This window comes from Parasteatoda tepidariorum, chromosome 7 (genome assembly GCF_982258835.1).
Source record: "Parasteatoda tepidariorum strain Cologne lab strain chromosome 7, Ptep-v5.0, whole genome shotgun sequence".
NCBI lineage: Eukaryota > Metazoa > Arthropoda > Arachnida > Araneae > Theridiidae > Parasteatoda > Parasteatoda tepidariorum.
This window is the reverse complement of record NC_141761.1, coordinates 68798874-68816183: the sequence shown is the minus strand read 5'-3', so window position 1 is coordinate 68816183 and position 17310 is coordinate 68798874. Positions and strand designations below refer to the sequence as shown.

The window sequence follows — 17310 nt, the reverse complement described above, 5'->3', positions numbered from 1 at the left end:
GCCGCTTAGATGGTAGTGCGTCCATTAAGAGTTAAAATTAGCGTTCATAAGTAAGAAGAAATCATTACTATAATTATCATAAAAATTAACACTAGTTAAAGAAGCACACCGTTTTGACATTATAACTTTATTACTAATCATTTTTGCATTACATTAACATGTTTTTAACATTATTTACAAACTTAGGTTTTCTACAAACATATCTGTTTCTAGTTATACCTGCAAAAATGTACAAATAAGTGCTATGAGACATAACAGAAGAAGCAGAACAAACTTGGATTTTAGGCAGTCATACTGTTGAACATTTAAACAAACATTTACCTATGTTAAATGCACTACATCCTATATGTCTACATTCTCTACATCACATGAGAATTAAAAAAAAAACAAAAAAAAAAAAACACACTAGTTATGATGTACAAATTGCAAAAACTCTTACATATGTTCATCAAAATTTAAGTAAATTTTAGACAATAAAAAAAAAATATTAATGAAACTTCAATATGCAGCTGTTATGTAACGTTATTTACTAAATTGTCACACAATAGCAATAAATCAAAATTTTGAAATAAATAACTTTTAAATATTCAAGCATGTTTCTTATTTTAAGTTTTGAACTTAGAACTATGTGTTAATACAATTAACTTTTGACAATTAGCAAAATTTTGATGAAAGAAAATAAGACAACATACTATGTAATGTATTTTAAATGATTAATGTTTACTGATAAATAAAAAATTATCAATATAGTACTTTTAATTTATGCAATATCATTGCAATAAATAATTTTGAGCACATAGTTTAATATTATTTATTTTTAAAAACACAATAACTACTAAATCATAGTGGATTAATGATTCAGAGATTAAAGCTTTTGTTGTGCATAGAGGTTTACTAGTCAAACATAACTAAGAACACAATCTTTAGAAATACATATAAAAGATGAGACAAATGGTTATTATTTACTTTCTTATAACTTTCAAACAAAATAAAATATATATCTTGATCTTCAAATAATCTCAAAAATTAAATATTGGTCCTTTTTACAATTCTGCTAATTTTGAAATTTGCCCGATTTATGGAATCTTAGACTTCAGCAAGTTTGGACTTAAAGTAAAATATTAAACCAGACTTGGGGACCAAGCTTGTCTATTATACAAGGCTCATCTCTAGCTAATGATCCATGTTTCAGATGGGCAAAGAACATGTCAATAAAAATAGGCATTAATGCTAATAATTAGCCAAAATGCAATTAAATTTGCAAAAATTCAATGAAAGTATGAACTTTCAGCTTTTTTTTTAAACTCTTTTTATCTCTGCTATTACTTTATTTTTAAGTTATTTCATTGGCAACTCCCAATTTATAATTTAACTCTACTGGCATTCTCAAAATATAGTAAATTAGTCACAATAACTAACTTACAATAAATAAATTGGGAAAAAAAAGTTTTAAAGTCGATAATGGCATGCTTTAGTGAACTAAAAGCAGACTTTTCTTAAGCATCATCTTTTTACTGATCTGAAGCATCAAATTTTTATAGATTTTAGAGCTATACTGAAAATATAAGGTTTGATCTTCATTGGTAGAACAATTATGAGACAATTAATACTCAGAAATAAAACAATTATGAGTCATATATTGAGAGACAATGTAAATTTGATAAAACCTAATCATAAATAGATAATTCCTAATCAGACATATTTGTACAAAATTCAAAATTTACTTAAATATGATTAATATAAATGAATAATGGCAATAGCCTATTCTATAAAAACAAAAAGCTAAAGAACATAAAAAGTGTTATAACTTTATGAATTTTAAGTATGAAATACTCATCAGATATTCCTCAGATTTTGCAAATATTTTTTTTCCCCAATGGATTTAAAATATTTTTTCATACTTTGAAATATTGTAATAACACATAGTTGAAAGACTATATTGAATCAAGAGTATAAAATTACAAGAGATTCTTATACACTCTGATGATGTTATACATTTATAATAATAAAAAACAATATCGGTACAAATAACTTGGTGGAATGTGAAATGCTTTGATTGAAGTCAGTTGGCCCCAAAAATGAAAAATCTCAAAAGAAATTAACAAAATGACTAAGATATTTGGAGGAAAAATACCTCTGTAAAAAGCATTTAAACTTTTTATTCAATTTTTTTCTTAATAATGAACATATAACTGAAAAAACCATACTAGTAAGTCATAGATAGTACAAGCAAAACTATTGCTTTCACTCACAACATTAGGCAAATATCGGAATGAATATTTACATTACATAGCCTAGAATATTAAGAAAAAATCTTAATTTAGCTTATGCATTTATAGTAGTTTGTGATTGAAAGTCTATTGAATCCTAAACGTATAGAGTAATTCTTAGAATAATCATACTAAATCTACATGCAACAGTGGAAGAGTAAATATCTAAAAGTTTAAGTCTAATTATTAAAAAAATAAAAATTGAAAAGAAAGTTAAAAAAAAAAAAAATATTAATAAAACAATCTTATAAAAATTAATATATTCAAATGAATGCCCTCAACATTGATATAAATAAGATAAACATTTTCAAGTCTATAAGACTAAAAAACATCCTAAAAAATGAACAAATATAAAAGTTTGAAATATAATACTAAAACATACATTAAGTAAATGTCTTCAAGGATTCTTAGATCAGAAACAAATTATTTGTAACAGCAAATAAATTGCCTCTTGACACAAACATTTTAATCTCAAATTAAATATTTTGGCATTTAATATTATTTATCATATTTTTAAATATAAACTTTTATTTCATAAGTTATAATAAATATGAAGATGAAAAAAAAACTGTTCATAATAACAATAACTCCAAAAGAGAGTCTTAAAGCATTTAGTTTTTATTTCCTTTCTGAAAAATTGTGCAAACAGTGACAAAAAAGCCTTTGAACAGACTTAGTTAACTTCCATGTGAATACAAGAAAAAATAGACTAGACAAACTTAACAAAGTCGATCAAAAAATAAAATAATAAAAAAAATTTTCAAATCAGTACATTGTGTATCAGTAATAATCAAAACATTTTGAATAGATTGAGATTGAAACATAAAAAATAAAAAAACAATCAAATATGAATAAACTGTATATAAAAAAAAATAATAATAAAATAAATCACAATGCAATTGCTATAAAAAATTAACAATTAGAAACTCAATAACATGTCATGGAGTTATTAATAAACTAATTTCATGTTTTCTAAGCTTAGGTAACAACTTAAAGCTTAGAAATAAAACTAATTTAACAAACATAAGCTCAAGTAATTTAAGAATTCAATTTCAATGCTAGTAATTTCTTTTAAAACAAATAAAACTAATAATTAAAGTAAAACAAAGTGTTTTAGAAAAATAAATTACACCAAAATATTAAGGACATCTAATATAAAACAGAAAAATTATGTCAATGAAAAAATATAACATACATAAAAAAAAGATAATTAAATACATTTGATAATCACAATTTTATTCCTGGGAAAAAGTAACATGACTCTAAAAGTGTACAAAACAATTTACTTTCTAATGGGTGCAGTTTATTCTCTGATGACAATTAACTTTTATTTTATGCTATGTGGTGTAACTTAAGTTCTTACACGAAAAACAAACAAAAAAATTTAACTAGTGATTAAATAAATTCACGAAAAGTTAAAATTAAAAAAATATTGAAAACCACAACAACTTTAAAGGGAAAAAAAAAATATTAAGTACCCTTTTGATTGTACAATCCGTAATGAATATTTAAGTATTAATAGCTCAATGAATGAACGATAAACGAAATTAACACTTTAAACGATTCTATAAATTTTTCCCAAATGTGAATTTTATATAATTTTTCATTCAGTTTCTGCTTTCATTAAAAGCAAAATATATGTAATAACATAATACTTACAGAAGTTATTATATACAGCAATAAAAATTTTTACTAGCAATAACAGTAAAAAAATTTATATAGGAAATTTTGAATGAGTTAAAACAAAAAATTTTAACATGTGAAAACTAGTTATACTTTTAATATTTCACATAAAACTTGTAAATATATGTTTGTAGTAGGATTAATGGCAGGAAATGAGTATGTTATTTAAATTTCTTTTACATTTTAAAAACTTTCAAACATATTTACAATCATATTACTCATCTAATAAAGAAATTTTTTTTATGATTGATGAGCAGGTCATGATAAATATATTTTGTATTTAAACAGGAATAAATAAAAATAAGAATACTAATAAAAGAAACACTCAAATTTTCCTCAAAATCCAGCATAGCTTTAACAAATTACTCAACATATCATGATATTTGCATAGTATTAACATATCACATAAAACATAATTTCCACAGAGAGAAAACAGAACATAAACCTCGTTTTCAAACAATGATAGGTAAACAAAAAACAAGCATTTGTTTTTTCCTATAATTTCTCTTTCGTGGTATAAAATAGACATGTGGTTTTCTCATAATATGGGTTGTTATAACATTTGTGTTTCAATATGACTTAGGATACCTACAAATGCTTTGACTTAAAAATATCACAGAAATATGAAAGCAGCAAATGCACATATTGCAGTGACAAGGACTGAATTGATGATGGTAGAAGCGTAATTGCATTTGTTTTGAAAACAATCACACACATTGGATCTGCCTCCAAAACCAGCACGATAATAGCATGGCCTTTCTTTGTCTACATCAGCAGCACATTGTCGAATAACACGTTTAGTTGGTTCCTCTGCAATAATAAAAAGCCTTTAACATAATTATTTATTACATTTAGCCACAGTAATAAATAAAACATTTTTTTCCCTTTTCACCAACAAACTAAAAATACTAGATAACCTGTTGTTGCTTCAAATGGCATTTGGACAAGCCAAGCTCGCCAGTCATTGGCCTTTTGCAAATTAAGTTTGGAAGGTGCAACTTTTGTTTGAGAAGAGAGAGCACCCCAAGAGTGAAAGTATGTCTTAACTTGGAAATTCATGGATAATAATATAAATTGTATAAATGCCAGCAAGCACGCATATGGCAACCTGCCAGTATTTCTCCCATCACCTGCTGTGATGATGTTTCTTGTAATTCAAACCAACTTGTATATAATGTAAATATGTTCAATAAAATATTTGTATTACAAAGGAGCTATCTTCGCTTACTTCAATGGTGACCTGGACGTCCGATGGTACAAGCAACTTTTATTTTTCATCTTTCCTGTTTTTGCTTCTTGTATTATTCTTGGATTAATAGGAAACTGCAACTATGGCGGAATCGTCTGCAGTTAAAATTCCCCTCTTCAATATCTCTGATCCACACCTATGGTTCCATATGGTCAAAGCAACTCTCCAGCTTGCAACACCGAAGCCGATTACAGAGAGCAAAACAAAGTTTAACTACTGCCTCGCCCACCTTCCTCCTGAAGTAGCCGCAGTTGTAAGGGACCTCATTATAACTCCTGACGCAGACAATCCTTTCAAAAAGCTGAAAGAAGAAATCACCAATGTGGGGTGATTTCTTCTTTCACCCATATCACCAATGTGGAGGCCGAGTTATCGACCATGCCAACCTTTATCTATCAAAACTATCAAAAGGTACCTCGTGATTGAATCAAGTTAGCATGTCTTATATACCAGTGAATTGATGTTTAATATTCATAGTGGTAGTTACGCCACAATACTCCCCCACCAGAATTTTATCAGAGATAGAATTCGATGAACAGATACCTAGTTGCTGTACTTGTGAATGACCGGGAGAGCTGGATTTAAGGTCACCGGGTTTTTGAGTGCTGAATGTGAGAGGTGTATTAACTTCACGGTAGTAGTCGCTCCTATGTTGCCTTTAGCAGTCGAGTGTATGCAGGCTGACGTTGTGTATGATCAGTGTTTTCACTACAGCGCGAGAACGCGAGAATCTCGCATATTTTTTTCTTTTCTCGCATTAAAAAATGATTACCGCGAGAAATTCGCGCATTCTATAAAATAATTTCAAAATTCGCAAATTTCTTGCATTTTGAAAAAAATTTCCCATTTAAAATGAAATCTGTTTCACTTTTCTTCCTGGATCTTTCATTATTTTCAACATCTGCCCCATTATCTAGCTTCCCTATTTACCAGTATTGTGCAGAACCTTTAAGAACAACGAAACACCATCCCTCGGAACCACGGAACCTCTTTCAGAACGCATTTCTCTGCAACCATGTGTTTACCGTAGGTAAGGTTTCTCCATGTAAGATGGACAAATACCTTGTAAAGGCAATATCTTCTACTCCGAAACGGATAAATGAAAATGAAACAAATGTGGGTAGAAGCGATCAAAATGAAACAAACACGCATTTGAGCAACCTAATGAGAATAGCTGATAAAAAACATTTTCCATATGATGATGCAAAAAAAAATATTCAGTGCTTTAAAAATTAGAAGATGTTAAAAATGTATTATAATTGAAGAAATGATTTTTTTTTCAAGTCTCTTAGTGTTTTTTTTCTTCTTTTTTTTAGTTTTTAGATATCTCACTTAACTTTTTGAAATCTCACCCTGTATTTGAGAAAGGGTGAGAAATTCTCACCCATTTTTTTTCTGCAATGAAAACCCTGATGATTGAGACGAGACTGAGCAGCAACAGCGTGAGGAGGTGGATAATGTCATAGTCACAAATAGCAAGTCAACTGTTTAATGTGGACTATCCATCGAAGTAGGCGTTACCAGATTGAAGTGGGCGTTACCGCATGTTCAAATCACGTCCGAGTCACCAATGTGGGGGCAGAGTTATCAATCATGCCAACCTTCAGCTATCAAAAGGTACCTCGTGATTGAATCAAGTTAGCATGTCTTATATACCAGTGAATTGATGTTTAATATTCGTAGTGGTAGTTACGCCACAAACTTACTGTTATTCTTCTTATTTTTTTCGTTACTTAAAGAGCTTTAGTTGTCTCATGTTCAATAAGCTTTTTAATTTATATTTAACATTCAATAATTTTCTTTCTGAGATTTTAAAACAAATCAACTACTGATTTATGTACTTGAAAATGTTCACAAGTTTAGTTTAAATTATTTTTACACTACCTATACTATTTTCAACTGTTTTCCACATTAAACGTTTTTTTGATACAGACTATAATATTATGTTAAAATTAAATGCATATTTAATGGCTAAAACTATTTATGCTATCAGCTAGTTTTTCTATTCCATACCATAAAAAAATTTCTGTTGCCAAATATTCTATGATATTCTAGATTTTATAATAATGTTGAACTATATACAAATTACTTTTGAAATAACTTTTAATTTTTATTAACTTATGTAATTATTCCTGAAATGCTCAACTAAGATTTACTTAAAGGCAAAGTAAATTGTTTATACTTAGAGTTAAAGTCATAGAAACAGCTAAAGAATTTTACTAAGCATTTGTAAAAGAGATTTGTTAATCCTAACTTCATGTAAAAAGTATTTGAAAAATGTCAAAACTAAAATCTATTGATTTTAGTTTTATTTTCCAAAACACAAGTGAAATGAATGAATTTATAAAATGCCAATGACAAAATGCCTTTACATGTTAATTTTTGACAATATGAAATAATCAGAAAATAGTTTAAATAATTGAATCTTAGTATGCAAAAAAGGTTTTAGTTCTGTTAACTACTTTCCAAGAAAGCTGAAAAACTAACTATTTTCTAATTTTCCTATCAATGTGTAAAATTTGAAATAAATTATGTTTATGGTGTATAACCTAGAGCCCTTTCTACATAAAGAGATTAATTTCACCAAGCATTAAGTAATCATAAAAGTAACAATCTACTATATTACAATAAATTTATAAGCACATAATAAATTCTTACGCCCAACAACTGTGAAGTCCACAAAATTCTCAATTCTACGACAAGCTTGATATTTAGGACCTTCTTTAAGAGCACTGCAATTAGTCAAGAATTTTGGATCAGGATGTTCAGCAGCACAATTACTATCAACGTCGGAACGGCAATTATAACATTCTATACTAGTGCCTAAGAAAATAGGAAAGAGTTTTAACCAAATTATAAATAACAGTTTCACAGAAGCAGGTTCAACAAAACTTTAAATCAAAGTAAAAATTACTCAGGATACTTAATGAAAATATATTACACACCATTAACTCAATTTCTCAAAAAAGTAAAGAACTTCTATCTTCATAATCTTTTGTATTAAATTGAAATATCACTTGATCAATGTGTTATATTAAAATATTATTAGATATGGTATTATTTGAAGCATATTATCACTCATCTTTTAAACTGATGGTTATTTTTTAAAATTTGTGCAAAAAAAAATGCTTTTATTTTTTATTGCATTTTTAAAGAACAGGAAACAAGTTAAGATAATATAGCTAAACAATTTAAAGTTATAGATTCAATTAAAAAATACAAAATTGAAATCAGTTTGTTCTCTAACACTTGACACAAAGTACAAATTATGGAACTTGACACCTAGGGCAAAACATATTTTGAGAGCCTGATTAACTGACAGTGAACGAGGCCTAACTTAGGATTTTTTTAAAAATTAATAACGATTTGAAATAAAAATTACTGATAGTCAGAAAAACAAAAGAAACAATTTTAAAAAGTGAAATACTGATGTTAAAAAACAATATATAAAATCTAGAAAAGATATATTTGAAATAAAGAATCTTTTTATATGCATTGAACCAGGGTTGGCAAGTTTTTGACACATGAATGTTTTTACCGTCATGTCAAAAAACCCTCTGTCAAAAACGTCTAAAACTGTCAAAAACCCATAGTTTTGGTAAAACTGTATTTTTATTCGAGTTTAACTGCTTATAATTTAAAATTCATTTATTTTTGGGCAATAAAATTAGAAACAAAATGGTTAAAAGATATTTAAGAACAGATTCTTGCATTTTCCCAACATATCAAAACATACTATTTGAAGTAAAATATTAGGATACTGAACAAAATTTTCAACATTTCCAAACATCATTTTGTTTGGCATATTACATTATTGAAGAATGTCAAGATTGAAAGATTTGTATATTTAATTATTCAATTTATTTGTATATTTAATTATTATGTATTATTTGTATATTTCTTATTTCTAATATTTAAGAAATGCCAAATTTTAAATTCTTTTTAGTTCTTGAATTTATTAATAGTTCCAAGCTTTTTTGTTTGTTTCTTTATTTCTAACAATTAGGAAGTGCAAAATTTTTAATCCTTTGCAAATCAAGCTATAATGATAAAAGTAAGGATCACTATTTTCAATAAGTATATTACAATATTTCTGTATGAATGTATATCCTTCTATAAGAATACATATATATAGTTGCAAAATCAATAGCAATCATTTACAACATTCATTTATAAAGGCAATTATGTTAAAATAATATATTGTCTTCTATATGCCATAAATTTACAAAACAGTAGGTTTTTGACAGTTTTTACCACTGTCACGTCAAAAACCAGTTTTTGACGGCAAAAACCCAACCCTGCATTGAACTATTACTTAGACCAGTGCCTTGATAGTTCAGACTGCGTGGATCACCCATGGCACCATCTAGTAGACTGTAAATGGACAACCAGGTCAGTGCCTCAAATGTCTTAATCTACCTTTACATGGATAGGCTTAAACTTTGCCATTACGCATTTTTGATGACAATGAATTAAGCAATAGGAATTCAATTATATTAATCATTCATCTACAATTAACATTTATTTTACAAAAAAAAAAAAAAAAAAGAAAACTTGTTGATTTTACAATTAATTCATTCATTCTTATAAGCAACCCATACAAACTGAGAAAGATTTACTTGTGAAAGAAAACTAGAGTTTACTTTCAAAAATTTTAAACTTATTGAAATTAAGTCAGTGTTGTATAATATTTAAAACTTTACTATCATAAAATTTAAAATATATATTTTTTAAGAAATAAATCAGCCTCTTTTAAGCTTTTTTTGCAGGGATGAGATTAGCCAAAAGGCAAAAAAGCTGAATTTCCACGATAGTAAATTTTACGCAAGCGCAGCCCTTTAATAATAAATTCCAGACAGTTTAAGGTAATAAATAATGTGTTGACATACAATTGCGTACTAATCTATTATTATAAAAACGACTACATTGATACTTAACATTTAGTGAAAATAAAAATTACCAATTGAAAAAATAAAGCTGGAAATTATATTTTTCCTCAGTTCACATATTACTTGAAAAACTACTTGGTTTAGCAAATTAAAACTACTGAGAATATACATTAATATTTCATTTCTTTTAATAAATACTGTTATGCGATTTATAGCAAATATATCAGTAATATTACTTTTTAAATTATATTGGGAAAAAAAAACTTTAACAATGGACCAAATCATTATGTTCATGTTATAGTTTAATCTAACTACAGCCCTTTGAAACATATCAATAGCAGTGAAGTAGAAATATATAGTTAACTCCTTAACATACAAAAATTGGTATTTTAGTTTGAAAAATTACATGACAATCAGCAACTGTTTAGATAATTGTTTTTTATTTGATAAGAATTTTGCATTTTATAGCATAAATAACAGCAATTACAAATAAAATTTTGATGATGAGTTAACTCTTTTAACTATTAACTCTTTTCCAACAAAAAAAAAATTAAATTGAATCCCTTTTTAAGTTATTGCTTTTGTTTCCTATATCTTTTATGTTCGCTATATTTAGTCGTTAGTCCATTTTCAAACATCTTGTGACAAATCCTATTTTTTCTTCTTTGCAAGCACAGAATGTAAGTTTTGAATATATTCCCTTCCAGTTTCTCTGATGTTGTAACACTTACATATACATACTAATAATCGTCGTTAGAAAAACAATCACTTTTATAGTAACTAATTTTTAAAAAAAATTTACTTCTTACAAGAATCGCGAGAGTTGATCTTAAAACTGTGTGAATATGAATAACAATTATGGATTTTGAAATCACATGAATATGAAACTAGATATACGATTTTGAAAATGAGAAAATACAAACTGGGATATAGAATTTTTAAAACGCGTAAATACAAATCCCGATTCATAATTTTTAGATCGCGTAAATACGAATCATGATGCGTAATTTTTAGATTGCATAAATAAGAATTATGATGCATAATTTTTAGAATGCGTGAATGCGAATCCCAATGCCTTATTTAAAATCACGTATAAATGAAAATCAATGTTTGATATTATAAACAGCATGAGCAAATCAAGACATTGAATTTTAAACTTGCGGGAATACGAATCGCTTCATAGGTTTTTAAAAAGGCGTAAATACGAAGCAAGACGTACAATATTCAAATCGCGTGAATAAGAATCTCAACACGCAAATATGAAAAGCTATGTTTGATATTAAAATCGTGTGAATAAGAATCGAGATATTGGCAGACTCCAGGCTTGGGACCTCTAGATGGCTTGTCAGAAACAGCGTCGTTTGAACTACAAAAATCGGATCTATCTGGAGGGCGGGTAAAAAATTCGGAAAATCTTATCTGCTGCGAGTAAAAGGGGAGAAAATAGCTAAAATAAGTAAAAATGAGAAAGGATTGGTAGCTATGTAGTTTGAATTTTGTGTTTCTCTTTGAAAATGGGTGAGTTTTCTGAAAAAGCGGAATACATATAAAAAAAAGTGAAATTTTTAGAAAAATCTGAATTTTTGATAAAAAGCTGAAATTCAAGAGATAACAGTGAAAAAAGCGGAAATCAGCTAAATAGCGGAAAAATCTCATCCCTGTTTTTGAGAAGAAAAAAATCAAACAAGCAAAAGACACACAATTTTAAAAAAGGAGCACAACATAAAGCAGAAAGTGCTCAAAGATCTGTCATAGAACAATCTAAGACCCTGTAGAACAATTTATGTCCAATTTGAGAGGAAACTTTTATATGTCATTAAAATAATTTTTGTTTTATTATCCTGGCATTGACTGACAATAAAATATTTTCTTCATAAAAGACATATTTTTTGGAAAATTTTCCCTTCATTTCTATTTCATTTTTTAAAAAAATAGTAGGTATAAATTCAATTAGTGTCATATTTGTTTATTTACTAATGATGATACTGCAGAACACTAATTATTAAAAGCTTGATTGAAGCATAGATTTAATTCTTCTGTTGAAGCATAAATATCCACATAACACAAATTAATATCTGATAGATTTCTCCAAGTAGATTAATCAATATGTCTAGCCCAGTACTTCACTTAGAAATCTGTGTCAGTAGGATTCAGAAGTGGTATTGCACACAATAGTCTCAGTTAAAAATTAACAATGTCAAAAGTATCATTAACAACTTTTTTGAAATAAAAAAAGAGGATAGAAAAAGACTCTTTAAGCAAATTTAAAAAAATATAAAATTAAAATCATTATTAATAATCTGAAATGTGTGATTAGTAATTTTATTTAAATAAACAATTTTTTTTTAGAGTACAGTAAAACTTTCATTATACATAAAACAAGACTGGATTTTAAAAATACAAGAAAAATAGTGTAGTATTTTCATAGATTCTAATTATCTTTTGAATTCTTAACTAGCCCAACTTTTCTGCTGGAAATATGTATAAGTGGCACTGCATACAATAGCTTCAATAGAAAGTATCAAAATTTCGATCAGCGTAATTTCTGTGGAGAGTAAAATAAGGACTAATTTACTCAATTAAAAGGATGAAATATCACTGAACCAATACACTAATCTTTAATAACTAATGAAAGGAATGTGATTCATAAAGTATGTAATTTATGTAAATACATACGAATTCCTTTAAATTTTATACATAATAGAATACAAAAAATATAGAATATAATTGTAAAAAATAAAGTAAACGAAATATAGTAGCTTTCAGATATTCACTAGTTATCAATGAAAGATATAATGAGAAGTCAACTTGCCATAAATGCATTATTTTTTAAATTCCATTTCAAACATGCTACAAAAAAAAATAATAATAAATAATCTAGCGATATCAATTTCAGTAAACAAGTAAATTCCCACAAAAATGTTTAAGGACTGAAAAGAGGAAAGCAAGAAAATTTATATTTATTTGAATTTAAGTTTGAAGTGAAAAATAAAACATGTTTAATAACGCGAAAAAGCTAAACTTATTTAAAAAATGTTGCTTCAAGACATGAACCGGCAATATTGAATGTTTAATATACGTAAAGTGAATTATTTAAAAATATGTAATATACATTTTCATTTCTTACCTAAAGAGATCTGTGTGAGTATAAAGATCCCTACAGTTAACAAGATATTGCAATAGCTATACATTTTTAATATAATTAATTAAAAGTACAAACAATTTATTTTTAGAAACAAGAACTGGGTTAAAAATGAAAAACTGTAGTTTCTCAGTACTCAAAACAAGAGACACACATTTACTGCATTGCAAAAGTCCTTCATAGACGCGACCTCTAACAGAAAATTTATTAACAAAAATGAAGCAACATTAAATCGATACGATATATTATCGATGGAATCTCCAATACATTTAGTTTTTAAGAGTTATTATTTCTTATTATTAATTTGTTTGTATTCAATCTAACTAAATCCTAATTACTTTTCGTAATATTTCTAATAAATTTCAGTTTTTTAATTCAGTTTAGAGAAAGAGAATTTGACTATAAAATGGATGGTTTCTGCACTAGGAAGCGCTACAAGCTCTTTAAGGTCTATAGTTCCGAGTTATTGTTTCCGGTGTATTTTGAAATCATATGGTTCACAGCGTGAACGAACTTGACTAGTATTTCTTCTATCCGAGTATTTGCTACTTGATTTATGATTTCTGTTTAAAAAAGAATTGTTATTTGAAGACCTGTCATTTCAAGACGCAAGAATCATCATTTGAAGAAAGAAAAAGAAAAAAAAAAGAATCGTTATAAAACAATTCTTTCCCCCTTTCAACAATATAGCAGCTTCGAAATTTATACCTAAATGATAATTTGTAAAACGAACCTAATCTCGATACTCGAACAATATTATAACACTAACGTATAATGGTGCTGGACATGCAACAAGAACAAACAGTAATACGCAAGTAAAAAGAGGCCAAAACAGGACTGCCGAAAAAGCGAGTTCTTTCTAAATCTAGCAGCCATGTCACTTTTTCAGCAAAACATTTATAAATAACTAAATCAAATTTTCTCTGCAAACTTCCCAGAATTACTTTATAGCTATCATATCTTATGAAGTACATCAAATCTGAACTCAGAAATTATATAATTTACTTCCCTAAGTAAAAACAAATTATCTGCTTAAAAATATCGCCTTGCAGAATAAGCAGTAGTAAACAGCTGTATACTTTCTAACCGGAAGTAGAGCAGGTTAAGAGCTGTAGATTGCTGTTGTTTACATTTATATTGAGAACACTATCCATACAGTCACTCCCACAGTGGACTGATCATGAGACATAATAGTTCTCAGTAGAACACCCTAGTCAAGCCTCACCGGCTGCGGTTAGAGTGACCACTTTCACCAGGCTACTAAGGGACCAAGGGTGTGCAGTTTTGGTCCTCGTTAAACTGTTCCATAGTAAAGTGCTCTACTTCGTGAGCAGGTCGTCAGGCTACCGAACTGGAGGTGCCATCTCCTCTGCAGAGGATCAAAATTGTGATTGCATGTCTTCGGATCATCCTCAGGGATGTTTCCTAGACCATCGCCGATACCCCATTGTGTAGCTGCATTGCAACGTAAATAAACAACTACAACTACAAATAATTCGAAATTGCAACATTCGAATGTGCCATCTGAGGAGAAGATAAAGTGGTTTCATATCTTGACCTTCTTCCTTACCTCTGCTCCTCCTGAACCATCGGCTTGGCTTCAGCCCCCAGAATATCATACAAACCCAGAATTTGCGTACCAAACCAAAAAGGATTGCATATTATACAAACGCATCTTTTACGGTAAAACAACAGTGTACCGTTAAACAATTTGCGAACATGTTTTTGACGCATCTTTTGCCTGCGTCAATTTGGTAGTAATAAATTCACCAGTTGCAATACCGATATTTGACCAGCATATTTCAATAGTTTGAATATACATCCAGAAACAGTTTGTAAAAGTACGCAAATTTAAAATTATTTAAATATAGTCAAAGAATCAGTAATTATGGATAAGATGCTTAAAGATGATGGTTAATTATAGAGGATGAATGGAAGAATTGTGTCATTGTGGAATAATTAAAACAGCCCACTGTTAGCCAGACGGTCATGGAGGTTCCATGACCAACTGCGTGATTGCGGCAATGAGGTTAGCATTGTGCATGGACCGCCTTAACTTTTAAGGCAAACACATCGATCTGAAGGTGAATGATGATCATGGAATATTTTTCCCACTGTAAAAAAATCAATTAAGAAATGTTCTGAGCTTGGGAAATAGCTCTACTACACTCAAATTAGAATTCAAGCCCTCTAGCTAATCAGAAGCAATAAAATATCCCAATTGGAATCTAAGCATCATACCTAATTGGAAATGATTAAAAATCACGAATTGGAATTTATGCACCCTAGTAAAATAATTAAAAATTACAAAATGATTTTTAATAAAATCCAATAAAATCTCAATTGATTAAAGTACCCTAGCTAATCGTAAACGATTAAAAATTTTACTTAGAAATTTAAAGACCCAAGCTAATGAGAAACGATTAAAAAGATTAGAAGTAGAATTTAAGCACATTATAATGTGCTTAACAGGCTATAGCCTGCGGAAAGCGATTAAAAAAATTACTAATTGAAATTTAAGCAACCATTTCTATGCCAAGTAGAAAGTGATAAGAAAATCGTGATAATACATTTCAATTTATAATGTGCATTTTTGAATCTTAAAATCTTTGAAAATTCAATTTAGGTCTCATTTTTAAAGTAATTTTTTTTTTCTTTCTCCACATTAAGACTGCGCAATTTTATGACCAACGATCGTGGTCATAATGCACGACGATCGTGGTCATAATGCATATGCACGATCGTGGCAAGGAGATTAGCATTGCGCACAGGCAGCCGCAACTCCCAGGACAAACTGAAATTTGTGCAAATTCGTGGCTAAAACTCTGTGTAAAACAGGAAAATCATGTTTCGCTCTCTCTCTCTCTCTATTTGTTTTAATTGCTTAATTAAATAACAACCTTATTAATTATAAGCTTATAATTATCCAGTATAATATTATTACCTTACACACACCCATTTTCAGGCCAAACCTTTGTAACTAACTAATCAAACGCGCTTAAGTACTGCAGATAAAACGCGCTATAAAACAAGGACCCTCTATTTGCGCTTTTGGTTCCATTTGCGCTTCTGTTTTCATGTTTTGTAATCTGCCAATCTTATCTATACATCTATACATAATAATAAAAGCGGCTGTGTGTGTGTGTGTGTGTGTGTGTGTGTGTGTGTGTGTCTGTAATCACAATATATCGCCCCAGAAGTCTCGCCCAGGCACGAAACTCGGCACATAATTGTGTTTTGACATAATGAAGAAGTATTTTTTTTCTTTTTCAAAAATTTGGATTAGTTTTTTAGTTATAAGTCATTTTGTAAGAAAATCTATGCTTTTTCGTTGCTTTCAAAAAATTGGCTGTTGCCAGCCAATTTTTTGAAAGTTAACTTAGAAATAACAAACCAAACGATGTTAACAAAATGCGTAGAAAGCGCAACTAGATCGAAATTATACAAGCGCAACTAGATCAAAATTATAATACCTGAGCGCTTGACGTAACAATCGTCTTCAAAGAGCCATATTCAAAAAACTAGAACCCCTGAATTAGACAGGCCGACTCATCATCTATTTTTGCTTCAAAGAGCTAATGTATGCTAATGCGAACCTTACAATTGAAATATTAATTTTCGACAACTTAAACCAATAATATACGAAGGAATTAATAATTTAATTGTAAGGTTCGCATTAGTTTACATTTATCAAAGTGGAGAAAAGTTTAACTTTTGTATTAAAGATGTGGCAACATATTCGATACGTAAATAGAACGCTTCGCTTTGATATATTTGTCGCTGTTCATAATTGTTATAATAAGTTTTTCTTCTTCTTTACACGCTCTATTTTTTTTTTCTTAAGCGAAGACGATAATTTTTGTAGCGATATAGATATAGAAATTGATACAATAAAAAATTATATAGAAATAGAAATTGATACCATAAAAAATTAATTCGTTTTCGTGTTCTTTTCATGTATTTAGCATTTTAGTTTTTTTTTCTTAAGCATTGTAGCTATATAATATATAAAATAGGAATTTAAGACAAAATTGCAGGACAGGAACACTTTAATTGTCCACTAATCTTCAGATTTCC

The 17310-nt window shown here is 28.5% G+C and overlaps 1 protein-coding gene across 1 annotated transcript; it reads right to left on the bottom strand.

Moving 5' to 3' along the window:
• Positions 1-111: 111 nt before the first annotated feature.
• LOC107447216 (uncharacterized) lies at positions 112-13447 on the bottom strand. The gene is made up of 3 exons (XM_016062081.4): positions 13219-13447; positions 7861-8025; positions 112-4763 (listed from the first exon to the last, which is right to left on the bottom strand). Exons 1-3 carry the CDS (start codon positions 13280-13282, stop codon positions 4567-4569), a joined length of 426 nt encoding a protein of 141 aa, XP_015917567.1. The 5' UTR covers positions 13283-13447; the 3' UTR covers positions 112-4566.
• Positions 13448-17310: the final 3863 nt, after the last annotated feature.